This window comes from Bos taurus, chromosome 19 (assembly GCF_002263795.3).
Source record: "Bos taurus isolate L1 Dominette 01449 registration number 42190680 breed Hereford chromosome 19, ARS-UCD2.0, whole genome shotgun sequence".
NCBI classification, from domain to species: domain Eukaryota; kingdom Metazoa; phylum Chordata; class Mammalia; order Artiodactyla; family Bovidae; genus Bos; species Bos taurus.
In genome coordinates, this window is record NC_037346.1 from 27373412 (window position 1) to 27388873 (window position 15462).

The 15462-nt window shown below is 47.5% G+C and overlaps 1 protein-coding gene across 1 annotated transcript; it reads right to left on the minus strand.

Annotated features, from left to right (window-relative positions):
* Positions 1-2659: 2659 nt before the first annotated feature.
* On the minus strand, positions 2660-15005 carry TP53 (tumor protein p53). The gene is given in 11 exon segments (NM_174201.2): positions 2660-3601; positions 4192-4298; positions 4733-4806; positions 4891-5027; positions 5357-5466; positions 5689-5801; positions 5882-6068; positions 6502-6756; positions 6845-6866; positions 7002-7103; positions 14894-15005. Coding segments are annotated over 10 exon segments (1161 nt in total). The 5' UTR covers positions 7076-7103; positions 14894-15005; the 3' UTR covers positions 2660-3519.
* Between the last annotated feature and the right edge of the window lie 457 nt (positions 15006-15462).

The window sequence follows — 15462 nt, forward strand, 5'->3', positions numbered from 1 at the left end:
TCTACTATCCATCTACCTTATTAAATTAGCTTAATTCCATCATCTATTATTAACTAAGAGGTTAGTTTTTAGGTACATAAGCATATGATCCAAAAAGCAAAAATATTTATTTTTTAAACAATGTTTTGTTTTCTTCATCTCTAAAAATCCTGTTGAGTGCTCTAAAACTGATGTTAGTGGGCATTCTTGCAGTGAAAGTAAGTCTTAACACTGCCAGGGAAGTCTTTTTGTATAGTTCTAATTTAAATTGAAATGATCTTAGGGTTTAACCATTAGGATAATACCAGTATTCCATTACTATTTTTTTTTGGCCAAGTGATGTGGGGTCTTAGTTCCCTGACCAGGGATCAAACCCAAACCCCCTGCAGTGGAAGCACAGAGTTTTAACCACTGGACCACCAGAAAGTTCCTCCATTACTCTTTTCTTTTTTAAAGGAATGGCTGCTGAAATTTAATCAAATTCCTTTCAGCATCTGTTGATATGATCATATTTTTATTCCTTAATTTATTAATACAATGAATTATGTTGACAGACTCTCTATTAAACCAATTTTATGCTCCTGGAATAAACCCTACTTGGTTATAATGTTAATATTCTTTTGATTCATCAATATATATTTTTTGATACTATTTAGATATTTTGCATCTCTATAAATTAGTTTGCTTTTAATTTTTTAGTATCTTGATTAAGTTTTAATATTAATGAAATCACAAAAAATTTACATGAATTGGAGATTCCACTTTTCCTATGGTCTGGAATAGTTTATTTAAACATTGGATTAATTTGCTCTTACTGTTCCTTTTTTTCGCAAACTCTTGAGTTTTTCTCTTTGTTTAAAGTGTATCTTTCCCCCCCGCCCCCGCTTGAGTCCTGCTTTTGAATTTATTCTTTCAACCAACTTGGCTTTCTCTTTCAATAAGTTATATCTTTAATTTTTAGGCTGCATGCTAGCTTCCTTTTTCTTTTTCTAAATAAAGAAAACATTTATGGCTTTACATTTTCCTCATTGTACAACTTCTACTGAGTGTTATAGATTTGGGGCCCCTGTGTTCCTGAAATCAAGGAGGTAAGTTTTTAAAATTATTCTAAAACTTAGCGGAACAGGACTTGGGCTCTTTGAGTGTGGGGGCAGGGCCAAGTCTGCCACTGGTCCCCACAACATAGAACAATCCTGGGCACACAGTAAGGCATCAGTCAATGAATATCTGCTGGCTAGATTGTCAGGAGGGAATATAGCCAGAGGGAAGGAAGTGAGCAAGTAGGACCAGAGAGGTCAGGGACTCATTGGAAGTCACATAGCTTAGTAGAACTGGCCTGAAAACCCAGGGTTAATTCTCAGACCAGTAACCTATCAGGGTTGCAAAGAGTCGGACACGACTGAGTGACTGAACTGAACTGAACCTATCAGGACACAAAGGGATTGGCAGAGCAAGGAAGGCTCTGCTTTGTGAAGGAGTAGAGCAGAAACAAAAAGAGCTAAGGACACACTCTAGAGAAATGTGGAGTGTAGGGGGGTGCAGGACACTGGTCAGAAAGAGGCTCAAGGTGACCTGTCTATAGGAGTGAGGCAAGGAAATTTCGAGTTTCAAGTGCTCTGGTTTACCAAGGGCCTGGCTTGTGAGGAGAGATGGCAAAGTTAAAGATCTCTACAAGAGGTGGTTCTGGGTATCCTGGGTAGTGTTTGGCATTCTCCAGAAAGGAAGAAAAAGTGTGATTTCGAGGCCAGGGAGCTGGTGGCTTCATAGCTGTCTGGGATCCTCAGGGTAAGCCTGGGGATTCCCTCAGGGACTTTAAGCCAGGTTGAGGGAACAGTGGTCCCAGAAGCCCCTCTGGACCTTACTCTGCTCTCTCTGCCCGCAGGGAGGAGGCAGATGAGCTGTGGCCCCAGTCTGGCCATCCTTCTAATGTTGGCTCAGGCAGCAGTGGCGGGTGTGGGATGATGGGGAGAGCCTGCCCCCAGCCCCGCTCCCTGGGAGCTGGCAGCCCTAAGGAACAGAACGGGTGGAGGGGGGTGCAGGGCTCCCCAGGCTCGACTCTCCTCCCTACCCCAAGAAGCCCTTTGAAAGGTTTTCCTGGCAGAGTTTAAAGCTTCCATTCATTCAGCTGGCTGGCACGAGGCCCGGGTGTGGGGACGCCGGGTAGGCCCCAGTCCCATGTCCCAGCCCTCACCTTAGCCGCCCCCACTTCCTGGGGACCCTGGCTGGCAGGCCTTCTCTCTCCTCACCATAGCACCCACTGTCCTTCCCCTTGAGAACCCAGGTATCCTGCCCCTTTCCTGGGGAGCAGATGGCCACCCTGGAGGCTCAGGCTTACTAAATCAGACATTTAAATCCCATAATCCTTGGTGAGGCTGAGAGGGGGCAGCAGCCCAATCCTAGAAGCAGGAGCAGAGACCTTGTGCCAGCCCTGGCAGGAGGGGAGGGGGACAGTTGGTTCCCAAGTTATGAATGGAGGCACCCCTTCCCTTATTGTCATGCAGCCTGCAGACTGACCCAGTCTCCAGGCTTTGTTCTCCTCCAGGAAACCAGGCACTGGCGCCGCCTGCCGCCACCCTCCCGCCAAAAAAAAATGTGCTCCCTGAAGACTCAGGTGGCTGCTTCCCAAACTCACTCCCTTAATTCACCCCTGCACTGACCCCAATCTCTCAAGACACACAGGTGGTAGCAAAGTTTTATTGTAAAATAAGAAATTGATATAAAAAATGGGATATAAAAAGGGAAGAGGAGGGGTGTGGGTGACACATGGTGTGCCTTGCAAAGTACAGAAGAAATCTGCGGAAGCATTTGGGGGAAATAAGACAGGTACTGGCAGATACAGCAGGGGTGGAAGCCACTGGGATCCAGGATAAGGTGAGCTTTCCCCTTTGGCACTGAGGTTCACCAAGGGGTTATGATCTGGCAGGGCCAGGAGAGAAGGGACTTGGAGACTTCTTCCCTTTAACCAGCCATTCAGTCAGAAACTGTCAAATCATCCACCCAGGGGGACAAAGAACCAGCACCCACAAAAGGCACTAAGTCCCAGACATTATGTAATCAAATAATGGTTTTGGGGCCAGACATACATTATTTCATTAACCCTCACAACAAACCCCCCGTGAGGTAGGTATGATTATCAGTTTTTTATAGATGTGAACAATGAAGTCAGGAGAAAATCGAACAACTTAAGATAGCTTCCCTGGCTAGTATGGCAGAGGACTGAGTTTTCCAACCCAGTGTATGGCTGGTTATAAGATGTTCCTCACATGCAGGAACACATTCTGACCTCTCCCGAACACGGCTCACAGTAAAAACCTTGAAAGCTAAGCTGGAAAGCGCCAGCACCCCCCAAATCCCCAGAAACCACGAGCGCAGGTCTGCCTCTTTAGCACAGCCACAGGCTGAGCAGATGAAGACTCCCAGGGGGTTTCTAAGGCGCACCTGCACCAAGCAGAGGTCTAAGCACCTGAGTCTTAAAAAATGCCAGGGAAGGAGCAGGGGATATGGGTGGGGATGTCAACAGGTGACAGGAAGCAGAAGACATCAGTCTGAGTCAGGCCCCTCTCTCTTGAGCATTGGTTTTTTATGGCAGGAGGGAGAAGGCCTCTTCTTAGACTTCAGGTGGCTGAGAGGAGAAAAGGGAGGGGAGGAGATGACATCATCTGAGTGAGAAGCTCTGGGCCCCCCTTCCTGGACCTGAGCTTCGAAGGGCCTGAGGCGGGAGCAAGGAGAACTTACGTTAAAATGGTCACAGCCAAGGGCAGGCATGCTGACTGAGCACCTTGGGGTACTTGTGGGTGTAAGTCTCTTAATCTTCCCTTACCCCAGTTGACACACGAGGAAACTGAGCCCGGGAAGGGAAGTAACAAGGCCAACATGACTCTTTAGTACTTTGGATGGCTGAGCATCTGACTCCAAGGCCTGATATCCCACAGTTATCAGGTCTCTATTTGAGACCCTAGCTCTGAGAGTCTAGGGTTTGCTAGAATAGGCAAAGAAACATCCATGCCTCGGACTCCCGGAGGCAGGAAAGTGGAGGAAGTCTAAAGAATGTCTGGGCAGGGTTGGGACCCAGCGGCAGGGTATCAGCTGCCTTTTACCTTGAAGGCAGGACCAGAATGGAATACCATGGCTTTCTAACACAGGAAAGCAGCAGATATGTGTGTGTGCGTGTGTGTGTGTGCCTGGGCACTGGGGAAGACCTGGATCACTCACCTAGAGTGAGCCCTGCTTTCCCCTGGTTCCCTTCCATCCAGAGCATCCTTCAGCTCCAAGGCATCATTCAGCTCTCGGAACATCTCATAGCGTTTAAACCCACGGATCTGTGGCAAGGACGGAAGGGAACAAAGAAATATTAGGCAAAGTCACTACAAGAACCAAGGGGCTTCCCCAGTAGCTCAGTGTTAAAGATTCCACCTGCCAATACAGGAGACATGGGTTCAATCCCTGGGTGGGGAAGATCCCCTGGAGCAGGGAATGGCAACCCATTCCAGTATTCTTGCCTGGGAAATCCCATGGACAAGGAGCCTCGCAGGCTACAGTCCACGGGGTTGAAAAAGTCGGACACGACTGGGTGACTAAACCCCACAGCCACCATCACCACCACCAGTGAATCATGGCCATGGACAGACGAAAGGATGACTAGAAAAAATGGGCTTAACCTCACATCTGCTACATTTATATTTTTTTCTTCCCTTATCCAACCCCATGGAGTTGGGGTGAGAGACTGCACCTCTCTCTCCCCCAGACTTGGTACCTGAAGAGTGAAGTACTCTCCATCCAGTGGTTTCTTCTTTGGCTGTGGAGAGGAGCTGGTGTTGGTAGGCAGTGCTGGGAAAGAAGCAAGGAAAGGTGAGAAAAGAGTGAACTGGGGGCAGAACTGCACCCTTGCTGCCTCTTCTACCTCCTGCTCACCTCGCTTAGTGCTCCTAGGGGGTGGCTCGGGGCAAGACTGCCCCTTCTTGCGAAGATTTTCTTCCTCAGTGCGGCGGTCTCTCCCAGGACAGGCACAAACACGCACCTCAAAGCTGTTCCGTCCCAGCAGGTTACCACTACCAGGGTAGGAAGAGGGAAGCAGGAGGCAATCAGAAAGGGGGACCCTGTCTCTGTGTTCTCCTGTGAACCAGGCCCCACCTACTCCCAACCACCCCCATCCCAAGGGGAGCCTGAGCGCCAGCTCCAGATTGAGAAGACCCCAGCAAGAGAGGTCCCAAAGCTGGAGAAAGGAGGGAGGGAGGAGCAGAGAAGTCCATAAAGGGAATGCAGAGAGAGGGAACGCTGGCTGGTAGTGTGGGAGAATGTGGTGAGGGGCGGGGTCCCGGGGACAGGCAGGCGGAGATTAGGGAGCAAGCTAGAGTGGAGGGTGGTGTGTGGTCCCTACCAAGAGTCTTCCAGTGTGATGATGGTGAGGATGGGCCGCCGGTTCATGCCCCCCATGCAGGAGCTGTTACACATGAAATTGTAGTGGATGGTGGTGCACTCAGAGTCGATCTGGGAGAGAGCACAGGCCGGCCGTGAGGCTACCCAGCCCCGGGGAGGCTGTCAGCCTCTGTGAGCCTGTTTCCTCAATTGTGGAATGGCGATAACCCATCTGCTCTGCGCACCTCACAGGCTGTGGGAGGTCAAGTAAGAAGGAGATAGCCCCCTCCCTCCCACCTAGGGTGGTCACAGACAAACCCCCTCCCCCCGGAGAACCCAGTTGCCAAACCGGACCTCGGGGGACTCATAGGGCACCACCACACTGTGTCTAAAGGTGTTCCGGTCGTCCAAATACTCCGCGCGTAAATTCCCTTCCACCCGGATAAGGTGCTGAGGAGGGGCCAGACCTGAGAGCAATCAGGGAGGAATTAGGGGCTTGGGGGCTCCGGGTTCCAGGCCGGTCCCATCCACAGTCCCCGCCGCTCACCATCGCTATAGTCAGAGGAGCGCTCATGGTGGGGACAACGCCTCACAACCTCCGTCATGTGCTCCAACTTCTTGTAGATGGCCATGGCGCGGACGCGGGTGCCGGGCGGGGGTGGCGAGTCGACCCACAGCTGCACTGGGCAGGTCTTGGCCAGCTGGCAGAACAGCTTGTTAAGGGAAGGGGAATACTGGAGGAGAAGGAGGAAGAATGAACGGAGGGGTCAGGGGACAAGTACCCAAGGGTCGAATGTACAAGCACCAAGTACCGACTGGAAGCGGTGTCCTGTGAGGGCAGGGTAGCTAGAGATGGCAGGGTTGGGGGTGGGGGGTCCACATCCCAGAAGTGTACTTCCAATAGCTACAGAATGAATAAGTGAAGAAAAAAGGAAGAAATGGCTTCACGACAGATACTGAGAATGTGACGGGAAGGATGAAAACCCAAGGGTCAAGGGGAAAATGCAACATTGGGATGGAGTCAAAGGTCACAAACTAACTAGGTAAGATCTAAAAAGACTGACAAAAAGGCAAAGGCTGAAGTGGAACCCCAAACTTCTGAACAGAAAACCCCTAGGCTGTATGGCCAGGTACTGATAGGGAAGTCGGCTCCCCAGGGCCACTGACCGTGCAGGTCACGGACTTGGCTGTTCCGGATTGCAGGAACCCTAGACGGAAACCGTAATTGCCAGGGTAGGTCTTCTGGGAGGGGACAAAGGACGACAGGGGCCAGGAGGTGGCTGGTGCTGGGGTGGCTGGTGGCGGGGCAGCTGGGGCAGAAGGCTCTGGCATTTGGGGCGCTTCATTCGGACATTCATCCAGCCAGGTGGCAACATCTGTGTACGGGAGCAGGTCATCCACGGGTGCGGAGAGCTCGGAGGACTACAGATGGGAGAAGTGCGCGTCAGAAGGCCCAGTTCCCACCCTCTGGACCCGCAGCCCCAGGCCCCGCCCGTGCCCCAGGCCTTACCAGAAGGTTATTTTCAGGAAGTCTGAAAGAAAGGAGCAGAAAGTCAGGACTGGCTTTTGTTTCTCCCAGGTCTCTACCAAGGGGCTGGGGACCATGATGGGGCAAGGTTATTGGAGGCTGAGCAGTGAGCCTGCCCTCCCTCCAGACCTCCACTCACAGGTTCCACAAGTCGGAAAATGTCTCCTGACTCAGAGGGGGCTCCACATTGAGTTCTGCCTGTGATTCTTCCATTGTAGCTCCCTGGAAGGTTGTGTGGCCGCTGGAGGGAGAAAAGTGAGGATCCACCCTGAGACACACCCAACCCTGGGTTACCCAGTCCGGAGGCAGGAGGGACCCCCTCTGCCCACAGCACACCTGGAAGCTGAGGATCTGCTGGGGGGTAGGGGAGGCACCTGCCCCACACCTCAGCAGTCTTATCACACACTTCCTTGAGGGATAAAGGCAACCAGAGAGGGACTTCCAACCTTCCCACCACTGAATCCACAGGCCTTCCTCAGTGTATATGTATTTCTGCCCTCTTTTGCAGTAGTAAGGATGAAGTAACTCTTGGTTCATTTCCTCTGCCCCCATCCCTCTACCTGCTCCCCTGGGATGGTTCCTCACCCTGGCTTACAAATCCCTCAGGGCCCAACCCATGCCCACCTCTCTGACCTCACCTCTTAGCACCCTCTCCCTTTTCTGGCTTCCCTGGTGGCTCAGATGGTAGAGCATCTGCCTGCAATGCGGGAGACCCAGGTTCAATTGCTGGGTCAGGAAGATCCCCTGGAGAAGGAAATGGCAACCCACTCCAGTACTCTTGCCTGGAAAATCCCATGGACAGAAGAGCCTGTAGGTTATGGTCCATGGGGTCGCAAAGAGTCGGACTTCACTTTCCTTTTCTGATGCTTATCAGACACTCCCAGTTCACTGAACTCGGGACCCTGGGCCCTGCATCCCTACAGGGTAACCTCCTCACTGACCTCATCATGAACGTCGCACCTTAGCAGGGATGTTTCCCTGGACTTCTCCATCACAGCTAGCCAGCCAAACCCTGTCACCTTATTTCAATTCAGGTCACCTTCTTTTAATTCTTGTGGTAATTATACTATGTTACCTTTCCCTGCTCATTTTGCCTGTTTCCTCTATTGGAATATAAATGTTTTCAGGGTAGGGATGTTGTCTTGCTCACCAGTTACTAGCATAATGGCTTGCACCTGGTCAGGCTCAATAACTGGGGTGAATAAGTAAATCCTCGTACCCAGCCTGTAAGCTGGTTATGAGCAGTCAAGGGAGCAAAGGGGACAAGGGGGTGGCTGTGGCCTGGGCCAGGGCCCTGTCACCACCAACTCATTTCCCAGGCTAGCTTTCAAATAGTTTCAACATGCCATCTTTCTTGATGCCAAATTTGTCATCAGCTTTGCTCAGAACCATGCCCACGGATCAAAGTCCATGTTCACTACACTTTTCTTCTGTGTCCATGGTAATGACAACCCCCTCCAAGCAAGCAGCTCTTATGGGCTTCTCTGGTGGCTCAGATGGTAAAGCATCTGCCTACAATGTGGGAGACCTGGGTTCAATCCCTGGGTTGGGAAGATCCCCTGGAGGAGGGCATGGCAACCCACTCCAGTATTCTTGCCTGGAGAATCCCAATGGACAGAGGAGCCTGACGAGCTATAGTCCATGGGGTCACAATGAGTCGGATGTGACTGAGCGACTAAGCACACACGCACACACACAAAGGTTCACCTGCACCTTTCTGTTGATATAGGGTCTGCATACTTATGTAGAGTGTGAAAAATCTTTTCACGTGTGATATCTTGTTCAGTAGCTAAGTTGTGTCCGACTCTGAGACTTCATGTACTGCTGCACACCAGGTTCCCTGTCCTTTACTATCTTCTGGAGTTGGGTTATCTTACTTGTCCGGATAACCACACCTGCCTCTTGACAGGTGAGAACGTCTTAGAGAGGCTAAGTGATCTGCCCACAATTCATATAGGTGAGTGAACGAGCTTTTATGAACAATGCCTGTTTGAAGGTCTAGGATTAAGATGCTTACTTCATTACAGACTACCCTGCAGAGCTATCTTTCGTAAGGCTGGCAAAGTGCCACTTATCATAGCTCCCAAAGCTGATGGGGAATGGACTCTGAATGCGCCTGGAGGAAGGCAAGAGGGGACAGCAGTGGGATGCCAAATGTTTGCCTTGGGGGAAAGGACCAGGGTTTCCCTTAGATAGATGATCAAAATAACTTTTGAGACTATTATGGAAGGGAAGCTGTTTATGTAGAGATGGGGCGCAGAAGTCAAAAGCCCAGGGTTTGACGCTGTATTGTCAGTTAAGTTTGCTGCATGACCGCACTCATCTTAAATCTTCCAGGGCAAATATGGCAGAGCATGGGCTCTGCAGGCAGACAGGCTAGGCCTGTGTCCCGAGCCACCGTCTAATAACTGTTTAACTTTGGAAGGTTGCTGATCCTCTCTGTGCTTCCATGTCCTTTGCTATAAAATAGTATCCCACTGATTACGGGAAATATAAAGAGTTGAGAAAAGCACATAGCAAGAGCTCAATAAATGCTTCTCTTTATATGGTTATCCCAATTTTACTTGTTCTATATTATTGCTGGAGAGAGCTTTGTGACTGGGAGCGGGTGGGACTTTTATGGTCCTGCTGGGATCTTTGCTAGTTCACCCCCTTCAGGCAACTGTGTTCCGTAAACAGGTTGGGAGGGGCTGTTCTGGGAGGGTGGGCCAAGGTCTCAGTCCCACAGGGAGAGGGATAGCCCTGTGGACCTAGGAGGTCTCCCTCTCTCAGTCCTTGGTAGCAACTGAATTCTCATTTTCTTTCTCTAGGAAACCTCTTCAGACCAGATACTTCCCGTGGGTGTGAACATCAGGGGGTCATAGTTCTAAATTGTCAGAGGCTGAACCAGACCCTCTGGATGGCTGGGGAGGCGGAGCCTTTCCAAAACAGCCCCCTGGGAAGGCAGTAAACTCAGCTGGGACTTAAAGGAGAGGCAGGCCTATCACTATCCTAACAATGGCTGCTGTTTATATAGACCTCCACTGTTTTCAGTGGCTTATCTCAGTAATCCTCTCAAAAAGCAAGTAAGGTAGGTACTATCATCAGAGGAGAGAACAAGGTTAAAGGAATTACCCAGGCTCAGAAAGCTCTCCAGAGTCAGGGCCAGGGATTTGAACACACGCTGTCTGAAGCCACACCCAAGCTCTAAATAATTATGCTCTGGCTTCTCCCAGGGCCTGATGTTTGAAAAAAAAAAAAAAAAAAAACTTTCTGTTGGCTGGAAGCTGTGTAATTGAAAAAAATTGATTCTTGGAAGAAATAAGGGAACATCTGGTAAAACTGAAAACCATACCTCTTGCTACTTAGCAAAACCGTTTCTCGGTGGACGTCCTAGAAAAATGATTGCAAGGGGGCAATAGGAGTCTTGCACAAAAATGTTCATGACATTGTTGTTCCTAGCGGCCGGTGACAAGAAACAACCTTGGTATCCATCAATAAGGAATAGGTAAATGAAATGCAGTGTATTCATTACAGTGGTTTACGGAAATGAATTTTATGTGTATATGTAACCTGTTACAGTTCAGAAACATACTGGGTGAAAATACGATTTGCAAGAAAAAACAAAACACAGTAATTTAGTCTATGGAAATCAAACACATAAAATGATTATTTATTGCTTATAAATATATATATAAAAGCATGAAAGGCAAGAAGACTACAAATTCACAAAATCTTTAATAGTGATGATATTCTCAGGGAGAGGGTATGTATGCTTAGGGTATTGGGGGTAGTAGAGTCAAAGGGGTTTTAGTTTTTCCTCCCCCTTTGGCTGTGCCTTGAAGCTTGTGGGATCTTAGTTCCCCAACCTGGGATTGAACCTGGGCCCTGGAAGTGAAATAGTCAGGGAATTCCTGGTTTTAGCTTTATTAACAAAGAAAAAAATTTTAAAGGTGGTATCTATACATTGCTTGTATAATTAAAATAACATGGAGACAAAAATAAGACAAAATGTTGTTAAAAATTATTTGGTGGGAATGTGTTGTTACTCTTGTACTATGTACTTTTCCAAAATAAAAATATTGACGGAAAAAAAATAATGGATATTTTAATCAGATTAAAAAAAGTAAACAGAATAATGTCCTCCCAAGTACCCATCACTTAGCTTGAAGAATAATCAAGCATTTTGCCTTTATTGTCTCACCCGTACCTCTAGTAACTCCCCACAACCCCACAAATGTTTTTGAGGTGAAACTTACATAGGTTGAAATGGTATCATACTATCTTGATCACAAAATCTGACAAACTTTGATAAAGCTGTGTAACCTACCCATACCAAGACAAAGATACTGTGTTCTCTTCTGAAAGTTTTATGTGTGGGTTTATTAACCATGTCAAATTTACTGTTGTGTATAGTGAGAGGTGTGGGCCAAAATCCATTTTTCTGCTCCAGTTGTTTCAGCACCATTTGTTGAGACTTTCCTCTCCCCACTGATTCACTCTAGTACCTTCACAGAAAATCATTTGACTACATTTATGTGTCTTTTCCCAGACTCTATTGATAATGTGGGTTCAGTCCATGGGTTGGGAAGATCCCTTCGAGGAGGAAATGGCAACCCACTTGAGTCTTGCCTGGAAAATGTTGTGGACAGAGGAGCCTGGCAGGCTCCAGTCCATAGAGTCACAAAGAGTTGGGACACAACTGACCATACATATATCGGAGTATAATTGCTTTACAATGCTGTGTTAGTTTCTGTTGTACAACCAAGTCCTGCTGTAACTTTACAGCAATCTTGAAATCAGGTATTTTAAGGCCTCCAACTTGTACCAATGTTTTGTTTCAGAATCAGCTTGTCAGTTTCTACATTTTTAAATCATTGAGTGAAATCTTTCTGAAGAGTACCGACACCTAACACCATTGAGTGTTCCAATTCATGAATATGCTAAAATTTCCTTAAATTCTCTCAGCAGTATTTTGTAGTTTTCTATATAGAGCTCTTGTCCATTTTTTGTTAAATTTATCCCTGAATATGACACGTTTTTCACCATGGCTTCCCAGGTGGCTCAGTGGTAAACAATCCGCCTACCAATGCAAGAGACACAGTTTCGATCACTGGGTCAGGAAGATCCTTTGGAAAAGGAAATGGCGACCCACTGCAGTATCCTTGCTTTGAAAAACCCATGGACAGAGGAGCCTGGTGGGCTACAGTCCATGGGGTTGCAAAGGCTCAGACATGACTTAACACATCAGGTTTACGAGTTTAGATTCAAGGTTGCTATTATATAAAAATACAATGTATGCATATTGCCTTTGAAAGTTGTAACTTGCCTTTAGTTTTAGCTTTCACTTGTTAGTTCTCATAGTGTGAAAATGAATTTTCTATTAGGACTTTTGGTATACAGTCATACCATCTGTGAATAAAGCCATTTTATTTCTTCTTTTCCAACTGTTATGTATATATTAACAGCATTAGGCTGGCCTTATAAAATGAGTTGGGCAATGTTACTGCCTCTCCATTCTGAAAGAGTTTATGTGAGATTGGTATTGTTTCTTTCTCAACTTTTTGAATTGAAGAACAAAGGAGACAGATAGGAAATAGCACTCAGACCCAAATGCTAACAATAATTGCATTAAATGTAAATAGACCAAGCACTCCAATTAAAGCAGTTCAGTGGGGGAAGGAAGGCTATTTCAACAAGTGGACCTAGAACAACTGGCTAGCCATAAGAAAAAATAACACAGAACCTTGAACTCACAGCATGAAAAAAATTAGTTCTTGACTAATAAATTATGGCTCACAGACTTAAGTGTTAAATCTAAAACTAGAAAGATTCTCAAAGAAAATATATGAGAAACTATAAGAAAATATCTTCACGACCTTGGGGTAAGATCTCCTAAACAGGTCAAAGAAACCACTGAAAAGAAAAATGAATCTTCTGTTCCTTGTAAGAGTTGTTAGACAAGCAAGAGGTCAGGAGAAAACACATGTACCTGACAAAGGATACACATTATTCCTATCCAGAATATACAAATGACTCCAACACCTCAAGGACACAAAAAGCAAATGAACCAATTTTTAAAATGGGGAAAACACTCGAACAGTCTCTTTATATCTGACACAGAAATGGCCAGTAAGCACATGCAAACTGTGGAACATACTTAACAGAGAATTGCAAACTAAAAACCACATTGATATGCCACATTAGAAAGCCTGACAAACCAAATCCTGAGACAGGTTCTATCTTGCTGGTGGGAGTGTAAAACAGTACAACCACTTTGAATAACTAGAACTTTTTAATATAATTAAAAAATATAAATAAACACCTCACTCTATGACCAAGCAATTTCACTCCTAAGTATCCAAAAACATAAAAACATGACTACAAAAATAATTTTAAGAATGTTAATAGCAGCTTTATTCAAAATAATCTTAAATGAGAAGCCACTCAAAGGCCATCAAAAGGAGAATGCATAAACAATGGTTTATTTATTCAGTGGAATATACTAAAATATAAAGAAACAAAGTATTGGTAACGCTGATACATGCAATAAAATGGGTGAATTTCACAGACGGAAAGAAGCCTGACACAAAGGAGCACAAACTGTATGATTCCATTTATAAGAAGTTCTCCAACAGGGAAAAAAAATCCACGGTGACACAAATCAAAGGCGGTGGCTGTAAATGCTACTTCTAACATAGAAAAAAGCACGTTAAGTACCGCGCAGTGTCATGTTCGTAGCAGGTGCGTGGTAAGTGACCCCGCCCTAAATAATGAAGAAGCCGAAAATTGGTACGGGTAGAACTCCTAGGCCGGTCCGCCGCCTCCCGCGGGCAAAACCAGCCGAGACAGAACTGCAGCTTCGAAGACCTCGGCCCCGCCCCTCTCCAAGCCCCGCCCCTTCCGCTTCACGACGTTCACTCTGCGTCCGAGAAGGGAATGGTTCAGCCCAAAGCCAGATAAAGAAGTTGTTTCTCCGCCGCAAAAAACGACCCTTCGTTTTTCTTCTATCGTTTAATTCTCAAATGTATCCATTCTCGAAATACCCAGGGTCCGCCCTCTGACGCTAAAAAAAAAAAAAAAAACCCAAACCGTCCACGCAATGGTAGCGTCCGCCTGGGTAGCGGTCGATTGGGATGGAGCACACCATTCAAAGAGGGGGAGTGATTGAGGTTTGCATCAAAAAGAATACCTCTTCCTTTCCAAAAGCGGTAGCTAACCAGGCTAGGAGGGGGAAAAAAGTAGAGGGGTTAGCAGCCTCCTTTCACAAGTAATGAGGACCAGTATAAAAGACCTTTTCTCTTTCTACTTCCCTCACGTGTGAATAGTGGGCTGCTCCGAAAAAAAGAAACCGGAAATGCTCCCGCAGTGGTAGAAATGTAAATGTACAGCCAAACAATAACAGGGCCTCTGAGGCCCGGCTAGTTCTGTAGGGCTTCGCGGGCAAAACTCTCGTTTAGCATGCCCCCCCCACCCCCTTCCACGACTGACAGCCTTTAACCAGATTTTCTCCATCCAGCGGAGCTGAGAGCCAGTGGGAAAGATTACTCCAGGAAGGACAAAGGTCCGGAAGTTATGGGACCTTAGCAGCTTGGACTTTCCGGATCACCCCGAACCACTTCGGAAAGGAGCCCGAGGTTCCATTGGGATGCTGCACGTTCTAAAATTCTGAGCCATGAATCCCCGAAGTTTCGAGATCCGAAAGTCCCAGACCCTGATGCTTTGTGCATCTTATTTCACACACCCTGGGATGGAGTTGGTGGTGGTGGGGAAGAGCCCCTTAGGCCGGCTCAAGGTTCCCCAAAGCCCCATTCCCCCGCCCAAGTGTTTAGCTTCGAGTTCGGCTGGTCTTAACATACCAATCATCTACACTCGGGCCTGCTAACATTGCATTCCTGTTGTTGCCGCTAGCCAAGACCCCCGCCCTCCCTGCCGCTAATCGTTAACCCCCCAGTTACCGCCCCCCAGCCCTTTATCCCCCCGAACTGAAAATACAAGGAGCCAAGAGCCCGTGACTCATAGAGGACTCATCAGTCTCAGTCAAGAGCTTACCCGAAGCTCAGGGGAGGGTGTCACCGTCCTGGGATGCACGCTCCGAGGTCGGACGCTAGATGACCCCGGAGACCAGCGGCTACCTGCGGCCAGGATGGTGGCTCTGGACTTTTGAAAAGCTCAAAACTTTTAGCGCCAGTCCGGAGCACGTGGGAGGGGAAAATCCCAATCCCAGCAACCCTCGCGAGGCTCCTGGCACAAAGCTGGACAGTCGCCATGACAAGTAAGGGCAAGCAATTCCCCTGAGGGCGGAGGCGAAGGGAAAGGAGAGTAGGAGAGGAGAGTGCGGGGAAAGTCAGGATTCTCGCCATATTGGTAGTGTAGCTAGTGACCCGTTTGGATTGGGGAAGCTCGACAAGCGAAAACCGTAACGGCCGAATTGGTAGAAACCATTTTGGAAGATTTCTGCCATTGTTTCATGTATGGTGAAAGGAAGAAAGCCTTTGCACTTGCATTCTCTGCCTGGAACACTCCTCTCCTAGATAGCTGGATAGTTTTTACTCATCAACTAAACTGTCAACTTTTAGGAAGGCTTTCCATAATGTCCCTATTTAACGTATACCTCCATA